General features: G+C 46.1%; 1 gene segment (V, D, J or C); it reads right to left on the reverse strand.

The window, feature by feature from the left end:
* Nucleotides 1-22281: 22281 nt before the first annotated feature.
* On the reverse strand, nt 22282-22801 carry LOC141247801 (T cell receptor alpha variable 9-1-like). The segment is given in 2 exon segments: nt 22282-22607; nt 22756-22801. Coding segments are annotated over 2 exon segments (372 nt in total).
* Nucleotides 22802-25077: the final 2276 nt, after the last annotated feature.

Below are 25077 nucleotides of genomic sequence, written 5' to 3' on the forward strand. Positions count from 1 at the left end.
GTTGTTTTCCTTCATGTAGAATTAACCTACAAGGAAAGAAAGGGTTTATTTTCATTCAGATATTTCTGTCCCATTGACTTGCATTGGTTTCCGGTATCGGAATCGGCGATATCCGATACTTTTTCGGTATCGGTCCGATCCAATCCGATCCGATATTTCCCGATATCGGAAGGTATCGCTCAACACTATTAAGGAGCTTTCTCCTATAATCATCCACCATATCTCCCAATCTTTCCCACGGAGGGGCCACCACAGTCAGTGAATCCTTCCTTATTTAGTATAGAGTCTACCAATACTTTGGGCGTATTAGCCCAGCTGCAAAGCAAGCTTCACCACCTGTGTATCTAATGAGAATTTTTAACTGCATCTAGCCTAGGCAAACTGTGGGGACCCCCAACCAAACCCAGATGCTCTGCATCTAACCCAGCCAATCATTTGATAGTATTGCTAGTAGCAGAGTCGCATGGGCTCTAAACCTTGCATAGCCTGTGCATTTTTTCAGATCGCTAAGGATGACCCAACTTGTGTTATCTGTAACATTTGTCACCAAAAGCTAGGTAGAGGCCAAAAAATCCATAGTTTGAGTACTTTATGCATGAACCGTCACATGGATATGAAGCATAAGTTGCAGTGCGAAGCTCACTGTGCTACAATGCGGCCTAGCGGGCAGGGACAACCACGATCTGCCCCACCTGTGTCATACTGGGGAGAATAAAAGCTACTGCGTAGTCTTTTCCAAAAATTTGAGGGAATTACCACGGGAATGCTTTGGAAGAGGTATAAGAGTTTAGGTAGGATGTTCATTTTTAGTATACTTATTCTGCCGAACCAGGAAAAATCCTTCACCGTCCAAGAAGTAAGATCTTTATGGAGTTGTTCAGTAAAGGGCCCAAAATTAAGATAAAATAGATGGGAGAGGTCTCTATGAATACGAATTCCTAAGTATTTGATACCCTGTGAGGGCCAGGCAAAGGGAAAGTTGGACTGGATGGAATCCTGTATGGATTTGGGGAGGGAGACATCGAGGGCCTCAGACTTCGCTGCATTGATTTTAAAATTTGACCATGTAACAAAGTGATCTATTTCAGCCATAACAGCAGGGATGGATATATGTGATTGAGTGATATATACTAGGACATCATCAGCAAATGCAGAACACTTGTACTCGGTGCCTCCCACCTCAATCCACCTAATATTGGGGCTATCGCGAATTGATGAGAGCAGGTGCGCCATCACTAGGATGTATAAGAGAGGGGACAGAGGACATCCCTACTTTGTCCCATTGGTGATTATGAAAGGTGATGAAAATGTTCCATTTATCTTCAGCCTAGCTGACGGATTGCGATACAGGGCCATGATTTTGGCTATAAAAGGGTCCCCTAGACCCCTACCCCAAGCTTTTCAAGAGAATAATATACGGCGTGCCAGGAGACTCTATGGAATGCTTTCTCAGCATCCAACGAGAGTATCTACAGTGCTGGCCAAAAGTATTGGCACCCCTGCAATTCTGTCAGATAATACTCAGTTTCTTCCTGAAAATGATTGCAATCACCAATTCTTTGGTATTATTATATTCATTTAATTTGCATGCAAGGAAAAAACACAAAAGAGAATGAAGCAAAAATCAAATCATTGATCATTTCACACAAAACTCAAAAAAAGGGCCGGACAAAAGTATTGGCACCCTCAGCCTAATATTTGGTTGCACAACCTTTAGCCAAAATAACTGCGAACAACCGCTTCCGGTAACCATCAATGACTTTCTTACAATGATCTGCTGGAATTGTAGACCATTCTTCTTGGCAAACTGCTCCAGGTCCCTGATATTTGAAGGGTGCCTTCTCCAAACTGCCATTTTGAGATCTCTCCACAGGTGTTCTATGGGATTCAGGTCTGGACTCATCGCTGGCCACCTTAGAAGTCTCCAGTGCTTTCTCTAAAACCATTTTATAGTGCTTTTGGAAGTGTGTTTTGGGTCATTGTTCTGCTGGAAGACCCATGACCTCTGAGGGAGACCCAGCTTTCTCACACTGGGCCCTACATTATGCTGCAAAATTTGTTGGTAGTCTTCAGACTTCATAATGCCATGCACACGGTCAAGCAGTCTAGTGCCAGAGGCAGCAAAGCAACCCCAAAACATCAGGGAACCTCCGCCATGTTTGACTGTAGGGACCGTGTTATTTTCTTTGAATGCCTCTTTCTTTTTTCTGTATACTCTATGTTGATGCTTTTTCCCAAAAAGCTCTACTTTTGTCTCATCTGACCAGAGAACATTCTTCCAAAACGTTTTAGGCTTTCTCAGGTAAGTTTTGGCAAACTCCAGCCTGGCTTTTTTATGTCTCGGGGTAAGAAGTGGGGTCTTCCTGGGTATCCTACCATACAGTCCCTTTTCATTCAGACGCCGACGGATAGTACTGGGTGACACTGTTGCACCCTCGAACTGCAGGGCAGCTTGAACTTGTTTGGATGTTAGTCGAGGTTCTTTATCCACCATCCGCGTTTATCCACAATCTTGCGTTGAAATCTCTCGTCAATTTTTCTTTTCCGTCCACATCTAGGGAGGTTAGCCACAGTGCCATGGGCTTTAAACTTCTTGATGCCACTGCACACGGAAGACACAGGAACATTCAGGTCTTTGGAGATGGACTTGTAGCCTTGAGATTGCTCATGCTTCCTCACAATTTGGTTTCTCAAGTCCTCAGACAGTTCTTTGGTCTTCTTTCTTTTCTCCATGCTCAATGTGGTACACACAAGGACACAGGACAGAGGTTGAGTCACTTTAATCCATGTTAACAGGCTGCAAGTGTGATTTAGTTATTGCCAACAACTGTTAGGTGCCACAGGTAAGTTACAGGTGCTGCTAATTACACGAATTAGAGAAGCATCACATGATTTTTCAAAGGGTGCCAATACTTTTGTCCACCCCCTTTGTTAGGTTTGGTGTGGAATTATATCCAATTTGGCTTTAGGACAATTCTTTTTGTGTTTTTTTTATTGAAGACAAATTAAATGAAGAGAATAATACCAAAGAATTTGTGATTGCAATCATTTTCAGGAAGAAACTGAGTATTATCTGACAGAATTGCAGGGGTGCCAATACTTTTGGCCAGCACTGTAATTACAAATTTTTAACTGCATCTAGCTCAGGCAATACTTTGGGCCTAGTAGCAGTGTCTGCTAGTCAGCGGAGTAACCACTGCCTCTAGATCTAATTACAAATTTTTAACTGCATCTAGCCCAGGAAATACTTTGGACCTAGTAGCAGTGTCTGCTAGTCAGCGGATTAGCCCACCTGTTAAGCAAGCTACATCACCTGTAGTTTGGACACTTAATTTTTTCAAAGAAAATGCTTTGGGTCCCCGGGACACTCAGTGAAGAGCATCGGGGAGGCACCCCAAGGCACAGGGGCTGGGACTGGCGGTAGGACGCCTTGCGGTGGACCGCCAAGCTCGATCCTTATAAAAGCTTTTTAACTGCAGCAGCTTTAGTGGACGTTACTGGAGCTGGAATTCCCGCGGCTGCTGGCATTAGACTTGCCCTCCAATAGATCCTTGTAAAAGGATTTAAAGTGTACTCATTCAAATTACAGAGACAATTTAAATTAAAAAGCTTAGACCTGCCTCCACCGCAGGGGGGCTCGCTCGACCCACCAGCGGATAGGCACCAGTATTGGGAGAGGGGGTGTAGCACCCCGAGGGCTCGGCTGCTACAGGGGTATTGCACTTCAAACCAGAGGTGTGATATTCCACTCCCGGGTAAGGATGGAGTGTGGACCAGGACTCGGTAGGCTGCATGCACCACACACACCCCATTTCCGAGGGACAGCTCAACGGTGCTCCCACAGAAGTGCAGGCACGACAGCATCTGTCCCTGGCTGGAGTGGGGAGGGGAAAGTACACCCAGTGGTGTAGGAGCAGATAGGGGTGGGTCTCTTGGCATAGGTAGGAGCCCATTGGTTGCTAGTTACCTGGGCTCACACATAGAGGGAGGTATATAAGTTGGGCACCATCTTAGATCTAGGATCTGTTCAGAGAGGAGTTCAGCCAGAGAGGGCTGACAGGGAGCTGTGGCTCAGTCTGGGCCCAGCTCCATGAGGCAGGCCTGTAGTGGAGGCCAGAAACAGCAGAGAGAGAACAGGAACAGAAAGGAAAGTAAGAAAGGAACAGGAACACAGAGAAAGGCCCAGAGACACGAGGACAGAGGGAACCCCAAAGACCCAGGAGAGTGCGGATGAAGGGCTGGCAGAGCAGGGTACCGGAACCCAAATTGGCGGGGGCAACAATTTCCTCAGCCAAAGACCGGAGGTTGTGACCACATCTTGGTGCGACCCCTCACTACATCCACCAGGAAAGCATACCACATAGGGTCAGGGAAACCGGAGATAGGTTTCGCCAAGAGAAGGCCCGAGGAAGCTGGACAAAGGTGGGTCACTGGTGGGGACGGCCAGAGAAAGGAAGAGAAGGGAGCCCTGTGCCACGCTCTGGAATTGCCTGGGAGTTGGTCAAGCCCCTTGCCTGGTGGACGCAGCACGGCTTGGGCAGTCACCGCCGGTACCGAGATGACTAAGACCAGTAAAGAACTGTGAGTAAAGCATTGGAAACTGCAACCACACGTCTCTGTGTTTCATCGCCGCACCAGCACCATTAGTACTGGGACGCTCACACCATCACTCCCATCATCCACACTAGCTGCCCTGAGGCAATACTTCTCCCGTGGGGAGTTATCCCATACTTGGCTGCGCATACAACATCAGCCTCAGCGGTCTGCAGCGCAGCGGCGGTCTCCACTGACCGCAATCCACGGGTGGCGTAGTCGGACTATATTCACACTAATAAGACTGCCATTGATTTGACCGCCCTGGGCACGGACCGGGTCACCGCCACGGAAGACTACAACCCCCAGCGATCCGGCTCCGGGTACTCCCGCACACGTGCATCCACGACACGGGCCCAGGGGGTGCGTCAGGGGGCTTGGCCGTCAGGGTCCACCGCAGCTCTGGCACAAACCTGGCGACACGGAGGTCGCATGGGCAGGAACGGACTGGCCGTGTCAGCTTCGCACTTTTTTGGTTTTAGAAGGGCATGACATGCCTATATCTGTGTCTCCTCCTCCTTTTACTCCTCCACCTCTTTTCTTTTCGCATGACTATATGTACTTGTCACTAGTGTTGAGCGATACCTTCCGATATCATGAAATATCGTATCGGATTGGATCGGACCGATACCCAAAAAGTATCGGATATCGCCGATTCCGATACAGGAAACCAATGCAAGTCAATGGGACAGAAATATCGGAATGAAAATAAACCCTTTCTTTCCTTGTAGGTTAATTCTACATGAAGTAAAACAACTAAGAATAATGTGGAATGTATTACGCGAAAAGCCGGCAATTCATCAGCGGCATACACCGGTACCCGACAATTTACAACAGAAAGAATAGAGCTTCACACATAGATTAGATAGATAGAAACATGTCAGTCACATATATATGAAGTACAGTGACAGTGTTGCTTACTGTACTTGTCATTTAGTGTAAAGGATTTATTAAAAAAAATAATTGTGTTTTCATGCACCGTCTCTTTAAAAAAGCCGGCCGGCAATTCAGCTGCGGTACCCGACAATTTATAACAGACAGAATAGAGCTTCACACATAGATTATATAGATAGAAACATGTCAGTCACATATATATGAAGTACAGTGACAGTGTTGATTACTGTACTTGTCATTTAGTGTTAAAATAAAGGATTTATTTAAAAAAAATTGGCGTGGGGTTCCCCTTAATTTTAGTCTCTAGCGGAGGTTAAGCAGACGGCTGGGGCAGATGTTTGAAGCCTGCGAAGGGGGTAATACTCACGGAGCTTCCCAGGCTACTAATATCAGCCCCCAGCTGAATACCTAGCCTTTACTAGCTATTAAAATGGGGGACCCCCTCAAAAAAATGACGTGGGGTCCCCCCTAATTTAATAGCTAGCAAAGGCTAGGCAGACAGCTGGGGGCTGATATTAATAGCCAAGGAAGGGTGCCATGAATATTGGCCCCCTCCCAGGCTAGAAACACCAGCCGTCAGCCGCCCCAGAAATGGCGCATCCATAGGATGCGCCAATTCTGGCACTTAGCCTCGCTCTTCCCACTGCCCTGTAGCGGTGGCAGTGGGGTAATAGGGTTGGGGTTGATGTCAGCTTATAATGCCAGCTGACATCAAGCCCAGGTTAGTAATGGAGAGGCGTCTATAAGACACCCCCATTACTAACCCCATAGTCAAAGTTAAAAAACAAAACACAAACACCCAGAATAAAGTCCTTTAATTGAAATAAACACACAATTCTTTATTGTTCTAAATTAAACTATACTTACCATCACGCCCATTCCAGCTGAAGCCAACGATCTCCTGCAATAAAAGAAAAATAATAAAGCAACCTCATCCTTACCTTTCCATGGTTCCCAGGACAGCTCCAGCTCTGCTACATCGAGATGACAGGCTGGACCGCAGCAGAACGCTGCCATCCAGCCTGTCATCCCGCAGACACTGAGAAGCGCAGGCTTGCTTGCGCTCCTCAGTGTCTCTCTGTGACGGCATCCAGATGAGCCGAGTTCATGTCCAATGAACTCGGATCACCTCATGAACGTCACTGACAGCGTGGGAAAATTCTCCTGCACTCAGCGCTTCAGCGTGAGAATTTTCCCACGCTGTCAGTGACGTGCATGAGGTGAGCTGAGTTCATTGGACATGACCTCACCTCATTCACGTCACTGACAGCGAGGGAAAATTCTCACGCTGAAGTGCTGAGTGCAGGAGAATTTTCCCACGCTGTCAGTGACGTGCATGAGGTGAGTCGAGTTCATTGGACATGACCTCGGCTCATCTTTATGCCGTAACAGAGAGACACTGAGGAGCGCAAGCATGCCTGCGCTTCTCAGTGTCTGCGGGATGACAGGCTGGATGGCAGCATTCTGCTGCGGTCCAGCCTGTCATCTCGATGTAGCAGAGCTGAAGCTGTCGTGGGAGCCATGGAAAGGTAAGGATGAGGTTGGTTTATTATTTTTCTTTTATTGCAGGAGATCGTTGGCTTCAGCTGGAATGGGCGTGATGGTAAGTATAGTTTAATTTAGAACAATAAAGAATTGTGTTTTTATTTCAATTAAAGGACTTTTTTCTGGGTGTTGTGTTTTTTTTAAATACTTTACTAGAAATTTATGGTGGTCATCTCTAATATTGGCGTGACCCCATGAATTTCGGGCTTAGGGCCAGCTGATAATGCCAAGCTGGCCTTAACCCCTTTATTACCCAGTGAGCCACCGCACCAGGGCCCTGGATGAGTTGGGTACAGCGCCAGAAGATGGCGCTTCTATGAACGCGCCATTTTCCGGGGTGGCAGCGGACTGCAATTTGCAGCGGGTGGGGCCCAGAAAGCTTGGGCCTCCCTGCGCTGCTTATTCCAGCCCCCAGCTGCCTAGTTGTACCTGGCTGGACACAAAAATAGGGCGAAGCCCCACGCATTTTTTTTTTTAATTATTTCATGAAATTCATGAAATAATTAAGAAAAAAAGGCCTTCCCTATATTGTTGTGTCCGCCAAGGTACAAATAGGCAGCTGGTGGTTGGGGGCAGCCCGTTCCTGCCTGCTGTACCTGGCTGGACACAAATATAGTGCGAAGCCCCACGTCAATTTTTTTTTAATTATTTCATGAAATAATTTTTTTAAAAAAGGGCTTCCCTATATTGTTGTGTCCGGCCAGGTACAAATAGGCAGCTGGTGGTTGGGCGCAGCCCGTTCCTGCCTGCTGTACCTGGCTGGACACAAATATAGGGCGAAGCCCCACATCAATTTTTTTTTAATTATTTCATGAATTTCCTGAAATAATTAAAAAAAAATTGACTTGGGGCTTCGCAAGTTTTAAATCAGTAGTACAGTGGATGTGGACAAAGCAGGAGAATTTGCCGGACACACAGCAGGGGAACAGCTGACGTTACTGAACCCCAATAACACTGGAGCAAGCGTTGACTGTGCAGACGGCACTTCTGAGCAGCAACTAGCGGTATTGGAGCCCAGGGTAAATACTAAAAACAGAGGAGCCAGAGGTGTATTTGGAGGAGGTTTTAAATCAGTAGTACAGTGGATGTGGACAAAGCAGGAGAAATTGCCGTCCGCACAGCAGGGGAACAGCTGACGTTACCGAACCCCAATAACACGGCAGCAAGTGTTGACTGTGCAGACGGCACTTCCGAGCGCCAACTGGCGGTGTTTGAGCTCAGGGATAATACTGAAAACAGAGGAGCCAGAGGTGTATTTGGAGGAGGTTTTAAATCAGTAGTACAGTGGATGTGGACAGAGCAGGAGAAATTGCCGTCCGCACAGCAGGGGAACAGCTGACGTTACTGAACCCCAATAACACGGCAGCAAGTGTTGACTGTGCAGACGGCACTTCCAAGCGCCAACTGGCGGTGTTGGAGCTCAGGGATAATACTGAAAACAGAGGAGCCAGAGGTGTATTTGGAGGAGGTTTTAAATCAATAGTGCAGTGGATGTGGACAGAGCAGGAGAAATTGCCGTCCGCACAGCAGGGGAACAGCTGACGTTACTGAACCCCAATAACATGGCAGCAAGTGTTGACTGTGCAGACGGCACTTCCGAGCGCCAACTGGCGGTGTTGGAGCTCAGGGATAATACTGAAAACAGAGGAGCCAGAGGTGTATTTGGAGGAGGTTTTAAATCAGTAGTACAGTGGATGTGGACAGAGCAGGAGAAAGTGCCGTCCGCACAGCAGGGGAACAGCTGACGTTACTGAACCCCAATAACACGGCAGCAAGTGTTGACTGTGCTGACGGCACTTCCGAGCGCCAACTGGCGGTGTTGGAGCTCAGGGATAATACTGAAAACAGAGGAGCCAGAGGTGTAATTGGAGCAACTTTAAAATCTGTAGTAGTGAGAATGTGGACAGAGCAGGAGAAATTGCCGTCCGCAAAGCAGGGGAACAGCTGACGTTACTGAACCCCAATGACATGGCAGCAAGTGTTGACTGTGCAGACGGCACTTCCGAGCGCCAACTGGCGGTGTTGGAGCTCAGGGATAATACTGAAAACAGAGGAGCCAGAGGTGTAATTGGAGCAACTTTAAAATCTGTAGTAGTGAGAATGTGGACAGAGCAGGAGAAATTGCCGTCCGCACAGCCGGGGAACAGCTGACGTTACTGAACCCCAATGACACGGCAGCAAGTGTTGACTGTGCAGACGGCACTTCCGAGCGCCAACTGGCGGTGTTGGAGCTCAGGGATTACAGTTCAGGTGGTAGAAACATGAACAGAACAGGAGACCTGGATACTTTTGCCAACAATTATTTATTCTGGAAGAGGACTGGCAAATTCATGAGAGATCCAGGCCTTGTTCATTTTGAGAAAAGTAAGCCGGTCAACGTTATCGGAGGATAGTCGCATGCGACGGTCTGTTAGTACACCACCTGCGGCACTAAAGACGCGTTCCGATAATACACTAGCAGCAGGGCAAGCTAGCACCTCCAATGCATACTGACTTAGCTCTGGCCATGTATCTAGCTTACAGACCCAAAACTTGAAGGGAGAAGAGCCGTCTGGGAGTACACTAAGAGGGCAAGACATGTAGTCTGTCACCATCTGACGGAAACGTTGCCTCCTGCTGACTGGAGCCGTCTGTGATGGTGTAGACATTTGTGGCGGCGGGGACACAAAACTTTGCCACATTTCGGCCATACTGGTCTTGCCTTGTGCTGAGGCGCTGCTTCTGCTCCCTCTTTGTGCAGAGCTTCCTCCACTGCCTCGACGCACTGAGCTGCTTTGTAAAGCACTAGCAGCACTGCTCTCGGTTGGAATGGAGAACATGATGGAATGCACCAGTGCGTCTTGGTACTCCCGCATTTTACGCTCCCGGTTCAACGGTGTTATAAGGCTTTGTAAGTTGTCCCGGTAGCGAGGATCTAGGAGGGTGGACACCCAATAATCAGCCGTGTTGAGAATGTGGGCGATGCGGCGGTCGTTTCTCAGGCACTGCAGCATGAAATCAACCATGTGCTGCAGACTGCCAACTGGCCAAGAAACGCTGTCCCCTGCTTGAGGCGTGATCTCTGCCTGCTCTGCATCACCCCACCCTCGCTCTAGATACTGACTACTAGAGCATTGTGTACCTCCCTCCTCTGGACAGATGTCTTCCTCATCCATTGACTCCTCCTCATCCTCCTCACAAAGTGTCCCCTGCCTAGGCCTTTGTGAGGAACCACGTTGCGCAGACTGTAGAGAAGCAGATGGCATTTGTGACTCCTCATCCTCCACCTCTTCCAAAACCTCGTCCCTTAGTGCTTGCAGTGTTTTTTCAAGCAGGTAGATAAGCGGGATAGTCATGCTGACTAGTGCATCATCTGCATTCGCCATCCGCGTGGAATAATCGAAGGCACGCAAAACGTGGTAAATGTCCTTCATAGAGGCCCACTCAGTGGTGGTGAAGTGTGAACGGCGCGCACTGCGACTTGTTTGCGCCTGCTGCAGCTGGTACTCCATTACTGCTGCCTGCTGCTCACACAACCTCTCCAACATATGTAACGTTGAATTCCACCTGGTGGGTAGGTCACATATGATGCGATGTTCCGGAAAACGTAATCGGTGCTGCAGAGCTGCAATGCGTGATCTTGCACTGCTGGAACGCCGCAAGTGAGCGCACTCTATGCGGACCTTGTGAAGCAGTGCATCAAGATCCGGATAGTCCCTCAAAAAACTCTGCACAACCAAGTTGAGCACATGTGCCAGACATGGGATGTGAGTGAGGTTGCCTAGGCCCAGAGCTGCCACCAGATTTCGGCCATTGTCACACACTACCATGCCTGGCTGGAGATTCGCTGGCACAAACCACACGTCGCTCTGCTGCTGGATGGCATTCCAGAGCTCCTGCGCTGTGTGGCTTTGATTACCCAAAGAAATTAATTTTAATACGGCCTGTTGACGTTTGGCCACGGCTGTGCTCATATTGGTCACCATAACAGGTAACCGTTCACGGGTCGATGTGGAGGTAGACCGTGACGGCTCCTGCAGCGCTGATTCAGAGGAACTGGAGTATGAGGAGGAGTCAATGTGTACAGACTGGATTCCTGCAATCCTTGGAGTTGGCAGAACACGTACAGCGCCACTCTCAAGATCTGTACTCGGCTCCACAACATTTACCCAATGGGCAGTGAGGGAAAGGTATCGTCCCTGTCCATGCTTACTGGTCCATGCATCGGTGGTCAGGTGGACCTTGCTACTGACGGCGTTTTGTAGCGCATGTTTAATTTTTCCCTCCACATGATGTTGCAGGGCAGGGACGGCTTGCCTGCTGAAATAAAAGCGGCTGGGCACGTTGTATTGCGGGACTGCCAATGCCATAAAGTTACGGAATGTGTCAGTCTCCACCAGCCTGAATGATAGCATTTCAAGGGCCAGTAGTTTAGCAATGCCAGCATTCAGAGCCTGTGCTCGGGGGTGGTTTGCCGAGTATGGGCGCCTTTTCTCCCATGCCTGTGCTAACGATGGCTGTAGACTGGCCTGGGAGTGTGAGGATGACTGGGAAAGTGGTGCTGTGGGTGGAATTACACTGTGTCTCTGTACAACAGTGCCAGAGATTCTTCCATGGCGATCCTGTGAGGAAGCCGAACCAGCTGTGTGTGAGCTGGAGGAAGAGGCTACAACACGAGCTGAAGAGGTGGTAGGTGGCGCTGTAGGTTGGCCTAGGTCTTCAGTGTGTTTTTGTAACTCCACCACGTGCTTGGTCCGCACATGTTTCCACATATTTGTGGTATTGAGGTTGCTGACACTTTTCCCTCTTTTCACCTTCTGATTACACAGCTTGCATTTGACAAAGCAAATGTCATCTGCAACTGTGTCAAAAAAGGACCAGGCACTGCAAGTCTTGGGAGCGCCCGCTTTGGATTTTGGAAGAGCCATGCTCCTAATGGGTGCCGAAGTGGAGGCTACAGGCAACCAAGTCTGCCCCCTCCCTCTCCCTCCTTTTTGGGCTGTTCGGGGAATCTCTTCCTCAGAGCTGCTCCCACCACCTTCCTGTCCCTCACGCCATGATGGGTCAAGGACCTCATCATCTACACCACCCTCTTCAAACAACTGCTTCTCCTGGGTAGTCTCGACAGCACAGTACGCACCAGAAAGTGGCACCTGAGTCTCATCATCAGATGCGTACTGAGGTGTGCTGCTGACCATAGGCACTGGCCCACCCGCCTCTTCAGATTCAGAGAGACAAAACGGTTGCGCATCACTGCATACTACCTCTTCTTCAAATTCTCGAATTCTGCTTGGCTGGCCCCCTCTTTCCAAGCCAAGAGATTCAGAGAACAGAAGTAGAGATGGCTCCTGTCCAGGGCTCTCTGACTGCCTGGCAATTTGGCAGGTGGTGAAGAGACAGATGGGTGCTCTTCAGTGCTCAGGACCTGAGAGGATCTGGAACTAATTGAAGTCGATGCGTTAGCTGCCATCCATCCGACAACGGCTTCAATTTGGTCCTCCCGCAGCAGTGGGGTACGGCTAGCTCCTACAAAGCTGCGCATAAAGGACTGTTCCCTGGTAAAACTGGGGGATTCTGAGTCACTGGTGCCCGCAGCAGGCACAGAATCCCCATGTCCTCTCCCTGCAGGCACAGAATCCTCACGTCCACTCCCTGCAGAAACTCCACGCCCATGCCCACGCCCACGACCACATGCCTTACTCCCTGCCTTCTTCATCTTGGTAGACTGATAAAGATAGGCAGAAAAATACTAAGGGCTTAGTGTGCTTATTCCTGAACAGCTGCTAACAGGTATAAGAAACACTAATTTTATAAAGTGTGGACTAGACTTTAATATGAGCTAATGTGGCCTACACAACTGTAAAGTGGAGTGTTTGGTGAACTTTATTTAGGTTTTTTTTGTCACAAAAAGACACTGGATGTGCCTAAAGATGTAATAACGATAGTATCACAAACTTTTTGTAGCTATTACAATGTAGGAAGGTAACCTACAATGCAATAGATGAGGCTGCAAAAAATAGGCTAATACTAATCTGGCTGGGGCTGCAGGGCCCAATGCTGCAGAAAGGCTCCTCTAACTACTCCTATATAGTGTGTCTGGAACCAATTTAGCTGAATACGGATGGAACCACCACACTAATAGGAGAAATCAGGAAAAATTATGAATTGGCAAAAAAGGACAATGTATGAGGCAGTGACACACACTGAGTGCACTACAACCAGACGTGGTTGAAGCACACACTACAGGGTGAGCTGCACTCACACACCAGACCTTGCAGACAGCGGTGAACAGTACAGATGCAGAGCACTGTGCACTAGCGCTGAAAGACCAAAAAAATTTCTCTATCTACTCCTATATAGTGTGTTTGGAACCAATTTAGCTGAATACGGATGGAACCACCACACTAATAGGAGATATGAGGAAAAATTATGAATTGGCAAAAAAGGAAAATGTATGAGGCAGTGACACACACTGAGTGCACTATAACCAGACGTGGCTGAAGCACACACTACAGAGTGAGCTGCACTCACACACAGAGACCTTGCAGAAAGTGGTGAACAGCACAGAGAACTGTGCACTAGCACTGCAAGGCACAGCGATTTATAAAGTAGCTTGGGTAAAGCAGAATAGACCAAATAGGTAGCTAAAACTGTCCCTCAGAACAACAGCATCCTATCCCTAACTGAATTCACAGCAGAGTGAGCTCAAAATGGCGGCGGCGGCTTTTATAGTGCATCATGACATCATTTCAGCAGCCAATCACAGCCATGCCATTAGTTAAGATGCCTACATGCCTAACAGGATGTGCCCACACTTCTTAGGATCCTCATTGGCTGAATAAAATGAAAATGGCTCATTGCATTATGGGAACTTCCGATTCCGGTATACGATATTGCAAAAGTATCGGAATTAAGTATCGGAATTCCGATACCGCGAATATCGGCCGATACCCGATATTTCAGTATCGGAATGCTCAACACTACTTGTCACTTTTCCATGTGTTACTTATGTCTTCTGAGCAGTTTGTCAGCTTTTGGACACCTTTGAAAGTGTTTTCTATGTGTTTCTATGTGTTTTTGTTTGCCTGCCATTGGTTTTAACGGTGTTCGAAGGTGTTGACGAACAGTTCGACGAACAGTTCGACGAACATACGGGTGTTCGACGAACCGAACCGAACTCGAACACTACGGGGGTGGCTCAACTATAGTGTCTATGCTTCACTTTTCCCCAACAGCATACGTGAAATATACAGTATATACACTTTTCAACATTGAAATTGTAACATCAAGAAATAATAGGTGTGGAATTATAAAAGTCACAGAATCGATAAACATGATAATAATATGCAAAAGATGAAAAAATGGAAACTAATTTTTTAAAATATCTGGATTTATTCAGTATTGAATATGAGAGCCACATTCAGAAATACATGCACTTACACACCTTGGTATGCTACCAGTGAGGTTATTAATGATTGCCTGAGGAATGTTCTTCCACTCTGAATGCACTTGATGACCATCGAGAGCCGCTGCTTAGAGCTCTATTTGCAATTGCCGATAAATGATGTCCTAGATGTGCTCTATGGGAGACAAGTCCAGAGAGGCTGGAGGCAATGGTAGCATGTTGAAGCCACACATCCTGCTCACAGTAGTGCAAGCAACATATAGCTTGGTGTTGTACAGTTGAAAAGCAGCTCCTTGGACACTTTGGAGAAATGGCCATATAACAGGTTCCATGACAAATCAATATAAAGTTAGAATGTAGACTAGAGGGATCTGCCTACCATATCCCACACCATAAACCTGGGATTAGGACCGTTGTGATGTCCCCTCATGAAGGCTTGTTCAAGGCATTGCCCACGTTTTCTCATCAGATTTAAAGAATGGCGTGTTGTAAACCATTCTGTACTGTATGTGAAATTATACTTCACGTACCAAGCCAAATGAGTCAAACCGTGTCTACAAAAACTATTAAAAGTATTGATGAGCAAGCACTAAAATGCTTGGGTGCTCGTTGCTCGGGTCGAGCAAATCGCAATGCTCAGGTGCTCAACACGAGTAAAGAGCCCAATGTAAGTCTATGGGAATCTCGAGCATTTGTCCGGCGGCCCCCCGGAGGTCTGGAAGGGGCAAAAAAATTGGCCAAATCGATGGGAACAGTGCTAAAATAATATGGAAACAGCATGGGGAACACCCCTGAAAGCATCTCTGACTCCCTGGTCACTGCTGTCAGCAATGTTGTCAGAGTATTACGCCATTTTTATGGACTCACAATAAAACATACAAAAACTAAACGAAAATGGATTTTCCTGGAAAAAATGATAAGAAATATCCTTTCCAGGGTAATGACTTGTACATAAGGCAAAATAAATAACCAAAGACAAACATGCTGCTCCACTCCTTGGACTATGTTCACACGTAGTGTTTTTTGGTACGTTTTTGCACTTTTGCATTGCTTTCAACGGTGAAAAACACATTCACCTGTAAATGTCATTTTAACATTTTACTACCTTATCTGGTCATGTGGTGTGTGAGACATGATCAGACACATGCATACAGTGCTGAAATGACATGGAAACAGCATGGGGTAGACCCCTGGAAGCATCTCTGCATCCCAGGTCACTGCCTAAAACCGTGGTCATGAGACGTAATTCTATATTACTGCGGTAATAATTCACACATTTTTTGCAACGTGACAAATATTAAACTCCATTTAAAATGAGAAAGGCACGGGGAAGTGGACGTGATGCTGATGGTGCTCGCCGAGGCCGAGGCCATGGGAAAGCTGAAGCTGTGCCTGCTGAGGGAGGACAAAGAGCACCCACATCATGTCGACCTAGCTTCCTGTACCGCTCTTGAAGCCAGACTAGTGTGAAAAGCTTGTTGGATAGCAGATAAATAGATTATGCTTCCAGTTAGTTTGCAACCACCACCACCCTGTTTTCTACATGGTCCAGTCTCAGTAGCCATGAGTCTGGACCACATTATTATTATTGCACCATTTATTCCATGGCGCTTTATATGTGAAAAAGGGGTATACATACAAAAACAATTACAATAATCTTAAACAAAAACATGACGGTGACTGGTACAGGAGGAGAGAGGACCCTCCACGCGAGAGTTCAGTCTACAAAGGATGGGTGAGGATACAGCAGGTGAGGGTAGAGCTGGTCGTGCAGCGGTATGGTGGAGCGGTGGTTACTGCAGGTTGTAGGCTTGTTGGAAGAGGTGGGTCTTCAGGTTCCTTTTGAAGGTTTCCACGGTGGGCGGGAGCCTTATATGTTGGGGTAGAGAGTTCCAGAGTAGGCGGGTTACATGGGAGAAATCTTGTATGCGATTGTGAGAAGAGGAGATAAGAGGGGAGTACAGAAGGAGATCTTGTGAGGATCGGAGGTTGCGTGCAGGTAAGTACCAGGAGACCAGGTCACAGATGTATGGAGGAGACAGGTTGTGGATGGCTTCGTATGCCAAGGTTAGGTTTTTGAACTGGAGTCTCTGGGCAATGGGGAGCTAAGTGAAGGGATTGACAAAGAAGAGAGGCCAGGGAGTAGTGGGGTAACCGGTGGATTAGTCGGGCAGCAGAGTTTAGGATAAATTGGAGGGGTGTGAGAAGGGAGACCACAGAGCCGGAGGTCGAGGCGGGAGATGATGAGGGCATGCACAATTGTTTTTGCAGATTCTTGTTTGAGGAATGTGCAGATTCAGGAGATTTTTTTACTTGGACTCGGCATATTCCTCAATTGGCCCTTAGCGTTCAGTTGTCCCTACCCCAGTCCTTGGAATGCAAGCGCAAATACGCAGCCACCCACAGGCCACAATACTAAACTGCCACATTTATAGACTGCTTGCACTAGAAATGTTGCCTTTTAGGCTCAAGGAGGCGGAATCTTTCCGCAACCTCATGGCAGCGGCTATCCCTTGGTACTCGGTCCCCAGCCGCCACTATTTCTCCCGGTGTGCCATCCCCGCCTTATACAAGCATGTGTCCCAGAACATTACCCATACCCTCACCAATGCAGTTACTGGGTAGGAACACCTAACCACAGACATGTAGACAAGTGCTTATGGGCAGGGACTGTACATCTCAATGACGGCACACTGGGTTAATATTGTGGAAGCCGGGACCCAGTCGGACCCTGGAATGGAACACGTCCTCCCGACGCAGAGGATTGCGGGTCCTGGGTCAATAAAGCTTAAACACAATGTTCACAAGGTAGATAGCAGGGGTTGTCAGACTCCTAGACAATGAGCAAACTCCTTCATGATGATAGAGGCCACCATCTCCTTAGCTTGCTGGTTGTCATGAATAATTTGGAGATTTGTGGCAGCTCTGGTTATGCTGTAATTTAAATGTATTTTTTTCCTTTTGGTCCAGCAAGGGTTAATATTAGTCTCTTGCTGGCAGCCTTTTGTTAAAGGTCAGCTGATGTTGGTTGGTGCCACTCCCAACTCCCTTTAAATAGACACATGATCCATCAACTGACTGCCGGTTATAGTTCATTCTATGCTGACCTCTTTGAAGGAGTCAGTTTCTGGAGAAGCTGTGATGTCCTTTGCTATTGCAGTGGTGAAGTTTTCTGTTGGTGAGATGTGTATTTTATGTTGTTATCTTCCCATTGTTTGTCTTACCTTCCCTCTGTTTCCTATTGTAGAGGTGAGACTAGTGTTTTGCTGGCCTGTGCACTAGCCAGTTTAAGTCCAGGGCCAGCGAGGGCTTAGGTCTGTGATCGCGCATGGGGGGAAGGATGGGTCGATAGGGGAGCTTAGGGACAGACACAGGTTGGTGTCAGAAGGTGTCCCTTCCTTTGTTCCCTACCTCTAGGGCCCTCCTTCCCCCCTCTATCTCCCGTTGCATCCATGTATTGTGCCATCCGCCGAACATCCTCTTGTCGTTCCGTGACACTGGTACTTTTCTGTGGGAATGAGCTTGTCTCCAACCAGTCAGGAATATCCAGTGAATGACACGCCATGGTTTGGTATTAGCACCCACTACCAGAAGCGAAGCCATCCACAATTTCCATCTCAGGAATTTTATTTGGTAGACTGGCTGCCCAAACATTAGTTTCTCACAAAGGAGCTGGAGACACTGAGTGGCAGTATGTGCAAGTTAGTCCAGCATGATATGTTTGTTAGATATCAGAGGGAGAACAGAACTGGGCTTTGCCAAGGTGCCAGATTGCATCTTAAGTCTTATAGATTGCTGCAGCCAGTCCACAGTAAAAAAACAGCCATAGAGTGCAGGGAACCTTCACACCGACTTTTCATAGGCAGGGTTGCTTCTCGGTGAGAGTTGTATTTCACCACAGCAATATTCTTTAGGTCGCGGAAAGAACTGGCATAGAGGGAAATCATTGTTTATGCTGGCACTATATAAAAAAAATTATTCTTATTAAGTGTGTACAACGCGAGGGTCACGGTAAAGGCAGCGGAACATAAAGTCAGCCATGTGTGCCAGATTGCCAACAGCCAAGACTTCCCTGTCCTCAACAAGAGGATGACTGTCCATGTTCTCCTCCTCATCATCCTCCTCCTCCTCATTATCATTCAATCTGAGTTGAGATGAGATGAAGCTGGCTGTGCAGCATCACCTTGTATAGTTCCTTGCTCCGCCTGCAATGCCTCCTCTTTAATTGTGAGCAGCGAGCGTTTCAGTAAACAGAGAAGCGGGATTGTGACGCTAATTATGGCGTCTTCGTCGCTCACCATCTTGGAGGAGTCCTCAAAATTTTGGAGGATGGCACAGATGTCAGACATCCATGCCCACTCATCAGCTCTTATGTGCGAAGGCTGACCTAAATTCCAACGGACATGTTAAAGCTAGTACTCAACAACTGCCCTCTGCTGCTCACCAATCCTTTCCAACATCTGCAACGTTGTTTTCCAACATGTGGTAACATCGCACACCGGTCGGTGAGCTGGAAGTTGCAAACGCTGCTGAAGCACTGCCAGGGTGGCTGTAGCTGGCTTTCTGAAATGGGCACAAGGTAGACCGCAGCGGTGGTCGGTCTCCTAGACAACGAGCAAACTCCTTCATGATGATAGAGGCCACCATCTCCTTAGCTTGCTGGTACTTTTCTGTGGGAATAAGCTTGTCTCCAAACAGCTAGGAATATCCAGTGAATGGCATGCCATGGTTTGGTATTAGCACCCACTACCAGAATCAAAACCATCCACAATTTCCATCTCAGGAATTTTATTTGGTAGACTGGCTGCCCAAACATTACTTTCTCACAAAGGAGGTGAAGACACTGAGTGGCAGTAGGTGCAAGTTTCTCCAACATGACCTGCTTGTTAGATATCAGAGAGAGAACAGAATTGGGCTTTGCCAAGGTGCCAGATTGCATCTTAAGTCTTATAGATTGCTGTAGCCAGTCCACAGTAAAAAAAACAGCCATAGAGTGTTCGGGAACCTTCACACAGACTTTTCTTAGCAAGGGCTGCTTCTCGGTGAGAGTTGTATTTCACCACAGCCATATTCTTTAGGTAGGTGAAAGGACTGGCATAGAGGGAAACCGTATCTACTCTGGCTGTCATTTCTCCGCCACCAGGTTCGGCCATTGTCAAACACGACCATGCCTGGTGGTGTTCAGCGGTGACAGCCACAGATCTGCCTGCTCTGTTACAGCTTTCAACAACTCTGCAGCGGTGTGTGGTTTGTCACCTAAGCATATTATCTTTAGCACAGTCTTTTGCCGCTTGGCCGAGGCAGTGCTGCAGTGCTTCCAGCTTGTCATGTTGTCAATGTTGTCTTTTCGGAGATGGAGGCCGAAGAGGTGGAGGAGGTGCAGTAGCTGTAGAATGTAATTGCATTGAGGTTACATTGGTTTTTAGACTAAAGGTCCTGCTGTGTTTTTATAGTTTGTTTTTTTTACATCTCTTCAAATGTGTATTGGAGTGCATCCTAATTTTATTTTTAAATTGTTGCATACGCAATAACAACATAAGAGACCCGCTCATTAATAATGGGAAGGACAATTCAAATAGATTCTATATTCTAGAATATTACCTGTTTAATCTGAAAATATGGATGAGCTATCGCAGTATGGATAGCGTATTACTCCGATCCAGCCAGGTATTATTGCCTTATACTGCGTGCTGCAGAAAAAAAATACAAATCTACTCTATTCCCTATCGATACTGCTGTTAGATGCATCTACAATAGGGACAGGTGCTGCTAGGTGGTATCATCAGCTAGAGATGAGTGTTCATTCTAATCACATAAATCTCTTCCACAGTCCATAACTTTTTTTTGTTATTTATTTGGCCTTATATATCAAGTCATGACCCTGCAAGGATTGTTTCTTAACATTTCTTCCAGGAAACTCGATTTTAGCTTAGTTTTTGTATATTTTATTGTCAGTCCGTAAAAGTGGCGTAATACTCTGACAACATTGTTCAAAGATATGCTATTTGTCAGCGACCAACTGTGGATAGGTTTGAACCCACTGCATTACTTTAAATGGAGTGTAATATTTGACACGCTCACAAAAATTGCTGGATTATTACGGCAGTCATATGGGACAACGTCTGATGGCCACGATTCCAGGCAGTCGCCTAATAGTATGGTATTTGTCAGCAACCAAGTGTCAATTGGTTCAACAAAACACAACTGTCTGACTTTAAATGGAGTGGAATATTTGACAGGCTCCACAAAATTTCTGTATTTTTACGGCAGTCATATGGATCACGTCTGATCATTGAAAAAAGTTTCTGTGGTTCCACAATACAGTAATGTGAATAAAATTAAAAAAATCTGGTTGCATTCTGCGAACAAGCAAAATGGAGCAGTAAAATGGTGGACACTGACACACTGCTACAAACTGTAAATGGAGGACAATATTTTCCACATTCACTACAAATTTGTACCGCAGTCATATGTGATATATCTGACGGACACCCACGATTTTAAATAGCAGCCCTGTAGTTTCCTATTTGTCACAACGACCACATGTGAATAGCTTCACTGACACACTGCTACAAACTCTAAATAGAGGACAGAAATGGCTGACACAACTGGCAGACTTTAAATGGACTGTAATACCTGGCACGCTCGTAAAAAATGCTGGATTATTAGCGCAGTAATATCTGATCCCGTCTGCTAACCACGGTTTTAGGCAGTGGCCTTATAGTATGGTATTGGCAATGGTCAGAGACTAAGTGTAAATAGGTTTGACCAACACACAACTGGCAGACTTTAAATGGAATGTAATATCTGGCACATCAGACGTAAGAAGGTTTCCAGACTGGTTGCAATGAATAAAAACCACAGTTTGAAATGCATCTGCGTCTAATTATATTCTGCGAGAGGTTGGTGACTGTGGACATGTTATTACTCTTTTAAAAAAGTTTTCTAATAAAATTTGGATTTTTTACCTGGAGCTGGAAACCTTGTTACGTCTTATTTAGAACCCTGCTGCACGGCTGATTCCGTGCTCCGGACAATCAAGTGGGTGAGCTGACTTAACTTTGGATTTCTATTGCTAATGTCTGGCACACTACCAAAAAATTCTGGATTATTAGCACAGTAATATCTGATCCTGTCTGATTACCACGGTTTTAGGCAGTGGCCTGTTAGTATGACATTGGTCATGACCAAATGTGAATTGGTTTGAACAACTACACAATAGTTTACACTACAATACAAAGCAATTGGTGTCTTCAGGGGTAGGAACAAGACAGTCCAGTCTATACACTGTTATAAAGGTAGGAATCCGTTTCTGTTTGTTAGAAAATGAAAGAGATTGTCCGACAAAGAAATGTTTTTTTAGCCATGGATGGTTTTAAAATGATAAACAGAGGCATACTCACCTTTGGGTGCCAGAACAGAACCAGTGCAGGTTGTTCCAGAGGATTTCATTAGCTACAGAAGTGGGGTCTGCTCTGTTTGGAAGTCACATGACTTTTCAGGACAGTCTGTGATTGGTTGCAGTGGTCAAGTGACTAGATGAGTCTCTGATGATATACTCTTTTAGTCACCTGACAGCTGCAACCAATCACAGATCTTGAATGAAGCAGACATTGCTTCCAGAATCAGTGCAGACCTCCGGAGTGGTGTGCGCTGTGTTCACAGAAAGATGATTATGTTTCCATTTATTGTTTTAAAACCATCCATGTCTGACAAATTGATTTCACTCTCTGACAACACCTTTAGATTTCAAGTGCTTTCATAAGGAAATATACTGTATATATGGCCGTGCAGTGAAAGTGTTCCACCTAGTGGAGACTTAACATACTACAACTTACAGGAGTTTTCCTAAGATCTATGTACGATCAGAGGTGAGATGTGTCACACTGTGCATCCTGCAGGGCGCAGAGATAGGTGGCTGAGTCCTCTGTCTTCACATCTCTGATAACCAGTTCTGTAGAGTTTAATGTCACATCAGATGTGAATCTCGCCTGAGCAGAATTATCAGTGGAGCCTTTACTAATTCTACGTATTATGTATTGTGGGGCTGATCCAGGGTAATGGCGATACCAGTAAAGATAATACGTGGAGGTATATGAAGTTTTATAGGAGCAGGAGAGAGTGACTTTATTCCCTTCTTCAGTAAATATCTCAGAATTCATTGGCTCAATAGAGTCTCCAATTACTGGTCCTGAAAAATAACATATATATGCAAAATCATTCATTCTAATAAGACTTTATTTACCTATTATAAACATAAGAGACTTAAATGACTAGTTATATTAATATTTTCACTACGTTTCTGCACAATATACAGAATAACCGAGCGTCCTTCTTACCTGAGCAGAGAAGCAGTAAGATGCAGACAATGTGCCTGTTCTTCATTGTAGCTCTTATGTAACTGGTGTCTGGGGAGCAGATGATATAGGAAACGCTGTACTGTGCTGTATTATATGTGACGTGACATAACTGCAGGAGGAGGAGACAGGTCTGGGATTATTGGAACATGTGACACCATTAGTTTACTACTCCATGTAAAAGGTGAAAATTTATAGGAGCACTCCAGCTTTTTTTATTGCTTCATCTGTCAAAAACCCTGAGTGAGTGTGTAGTGAGTTACTAACATACTTACCCGTCTTCTGCTGTTTCCAACGCAGCTCCATTCCTCTCCAGCATCACGAGACTGCATTTATGACCTGCCGGCTCACACAGTGCCTTGGGTGTTGAGTGGAGGACCATTTTTCAATGTGTTTGTAATTCGGAACAAGTCAATGAGGTGCCCAGTCTCATAGACTTATATTGAGAAAGTTCCCTTCCGGTCTACACAGAAGACCGCGTGAAAGTCGTCAGGTCACAAATGCAGTCATGTGATCCCAGAGAGGAGCGGCACAGTGTTGGAAACGGCAGTACACTCACTATACACACACTCATGATTGTTATCAGATCGAACAATAAAAAAATACACGGAGTGCTCCTTTATAGTAAACTAAATCTTTAATGAAAGCTCACATTACAGAAATAGTTAGGTATTGTCCAGCTTTGTTCCTGACAGCAGAGGTGTATCTAGGTTTTCCTGCAGCCAGGGCAAGAATTCAGTTTGGCGCCCCCCTCTATACGCAGCTGAAGAGGTTTGAATGGTAGTCATTAGAGAGATGCGAGCACTAAAATGCTCGGGTGCTCATTGCTTGAACCGAGCAATTCCTAATGCTCGGATGCTCGTTAATTCCTAATGCTCGGATGCTCGTTTTGAGTAACGAGAATAATGAGAGTCAATGGGAAAGCCGAGTTTTTTCCAGGAGACACTACAAAGAGGTCTTGGGGACAGTGAAAATGTTCTAATGGATGGGAAAAGTGCTAAATTGAAGGAGAACAGCATGAATAAGAAAGCTGTAAGCATCTCTGACTCCCAGATTGCTGCTTAGAACAATTGTGTCACACTTTTACTCCACTTTAAGGACTGACAATAAAACATTCCAAACTGACAAGAAATTGTATTTTACAGGAATAAAAATGTTAAGAATCATTTTTTCCTTTATAATGACTTATTTATAAGGCCAAATTGAAAGGGCCTTACTTAAATAGTATGTGACATGCAGAAATAGTGCTGTTGCTTCAAAAGCATCCAGCAAATGTTACAAATAACACAAGCACAGGAGACAGGAAGTGTTGTGCTTCAGAAGCATCCAGCAACTAGAGGGGTTAACACAGTCACAGGAGACAGGGAGTGTTTTAGCAGAGCCCCTGGGGGAATGTGGGGAACTTGTTATTGTAGTCTGGCTGAAGCCAAAGAGAAAGGTAGTGTGTTTTCTGGATCTGACAGAAGGCAACTGAACAGGATTCAGATCAGGAGAGAAACTAAACACAGGTCAGATAAACTCTCTGAACTAACAGTGCAGAGTATTATCTGGCAGGAAGATAAGGACTGGAAAAATTGTGTCACAGGGATCATCTCCCTCATCAAACTCCCCCCCTCCATTTCCATGCGCGATAAAGAATGCTATGTACTATTGTGTCCTTGTGAAGGAAAAATCTGTGGTTGTGTATGCATAGAAGTGTGCTGCTAAGAGATCTAATCTATGCTGAATTATGCTACTGAAGAGACTGTAATAATGTGCCTTGTGAAGAAACTACTGTATTGTTCCTTGAGCCGGTTGCTCAAGAAACTCAGACTGTACTGTAATGAAGATTGGTGCTGTAATATCTCTGAATTGCACTGGCCATGCTGCAGACTCTTGTCAGATGTGTCTGGCCAGCAATTGAATCTATCGTGTGCCAGAGAGAAGCTGCAGTCTATGGTCGCCCTGAATAACGGTTCCACCAGGATTCCAAAAAATTCATGAAACCCGTCTCGCCCTATCTGAACCTAGCAGCATGCGTGTAACATTGGTGGCCCATACAGGGAATCCAGAGTGGGAAATAGCATGTAGAGGGAGAAGCTGAAAAGTGTCTGGAAAAAAACACAGCAGCACAGCACTAGAGATGAGTGGTGTTCGAATCAAACTGTTCGCCAATTTCAAATTCGAGCTGTTTTGGGCGGTGTTCGAGCCGTTCGACGAACCCGAACGATTTGAAAAAAATCTGTCTGTTCGAGGTTATGTTCGATAACTGTTCGTGCACCAAAATCGTAGCTGGATTTTTTCACAGTAATGCTGATAATCAAT

Source organism: Phyllobates terribilis, unplaced genomic scaffold (assembly GCF_046119375.1).
Source record: "Phyllobates terribilis strain yellow unplaced genomic scaffold, ASM4611937v1 Scaffold_1__5_contigs__length_1240528914, whole genome shotgun sequence".
Lineage (NCBI taxonomy): Eukaryota > Metazoa > Chordata > Amphibia > Anura > Dendrobatidae > Phyllobates > Phyllobates terribilis.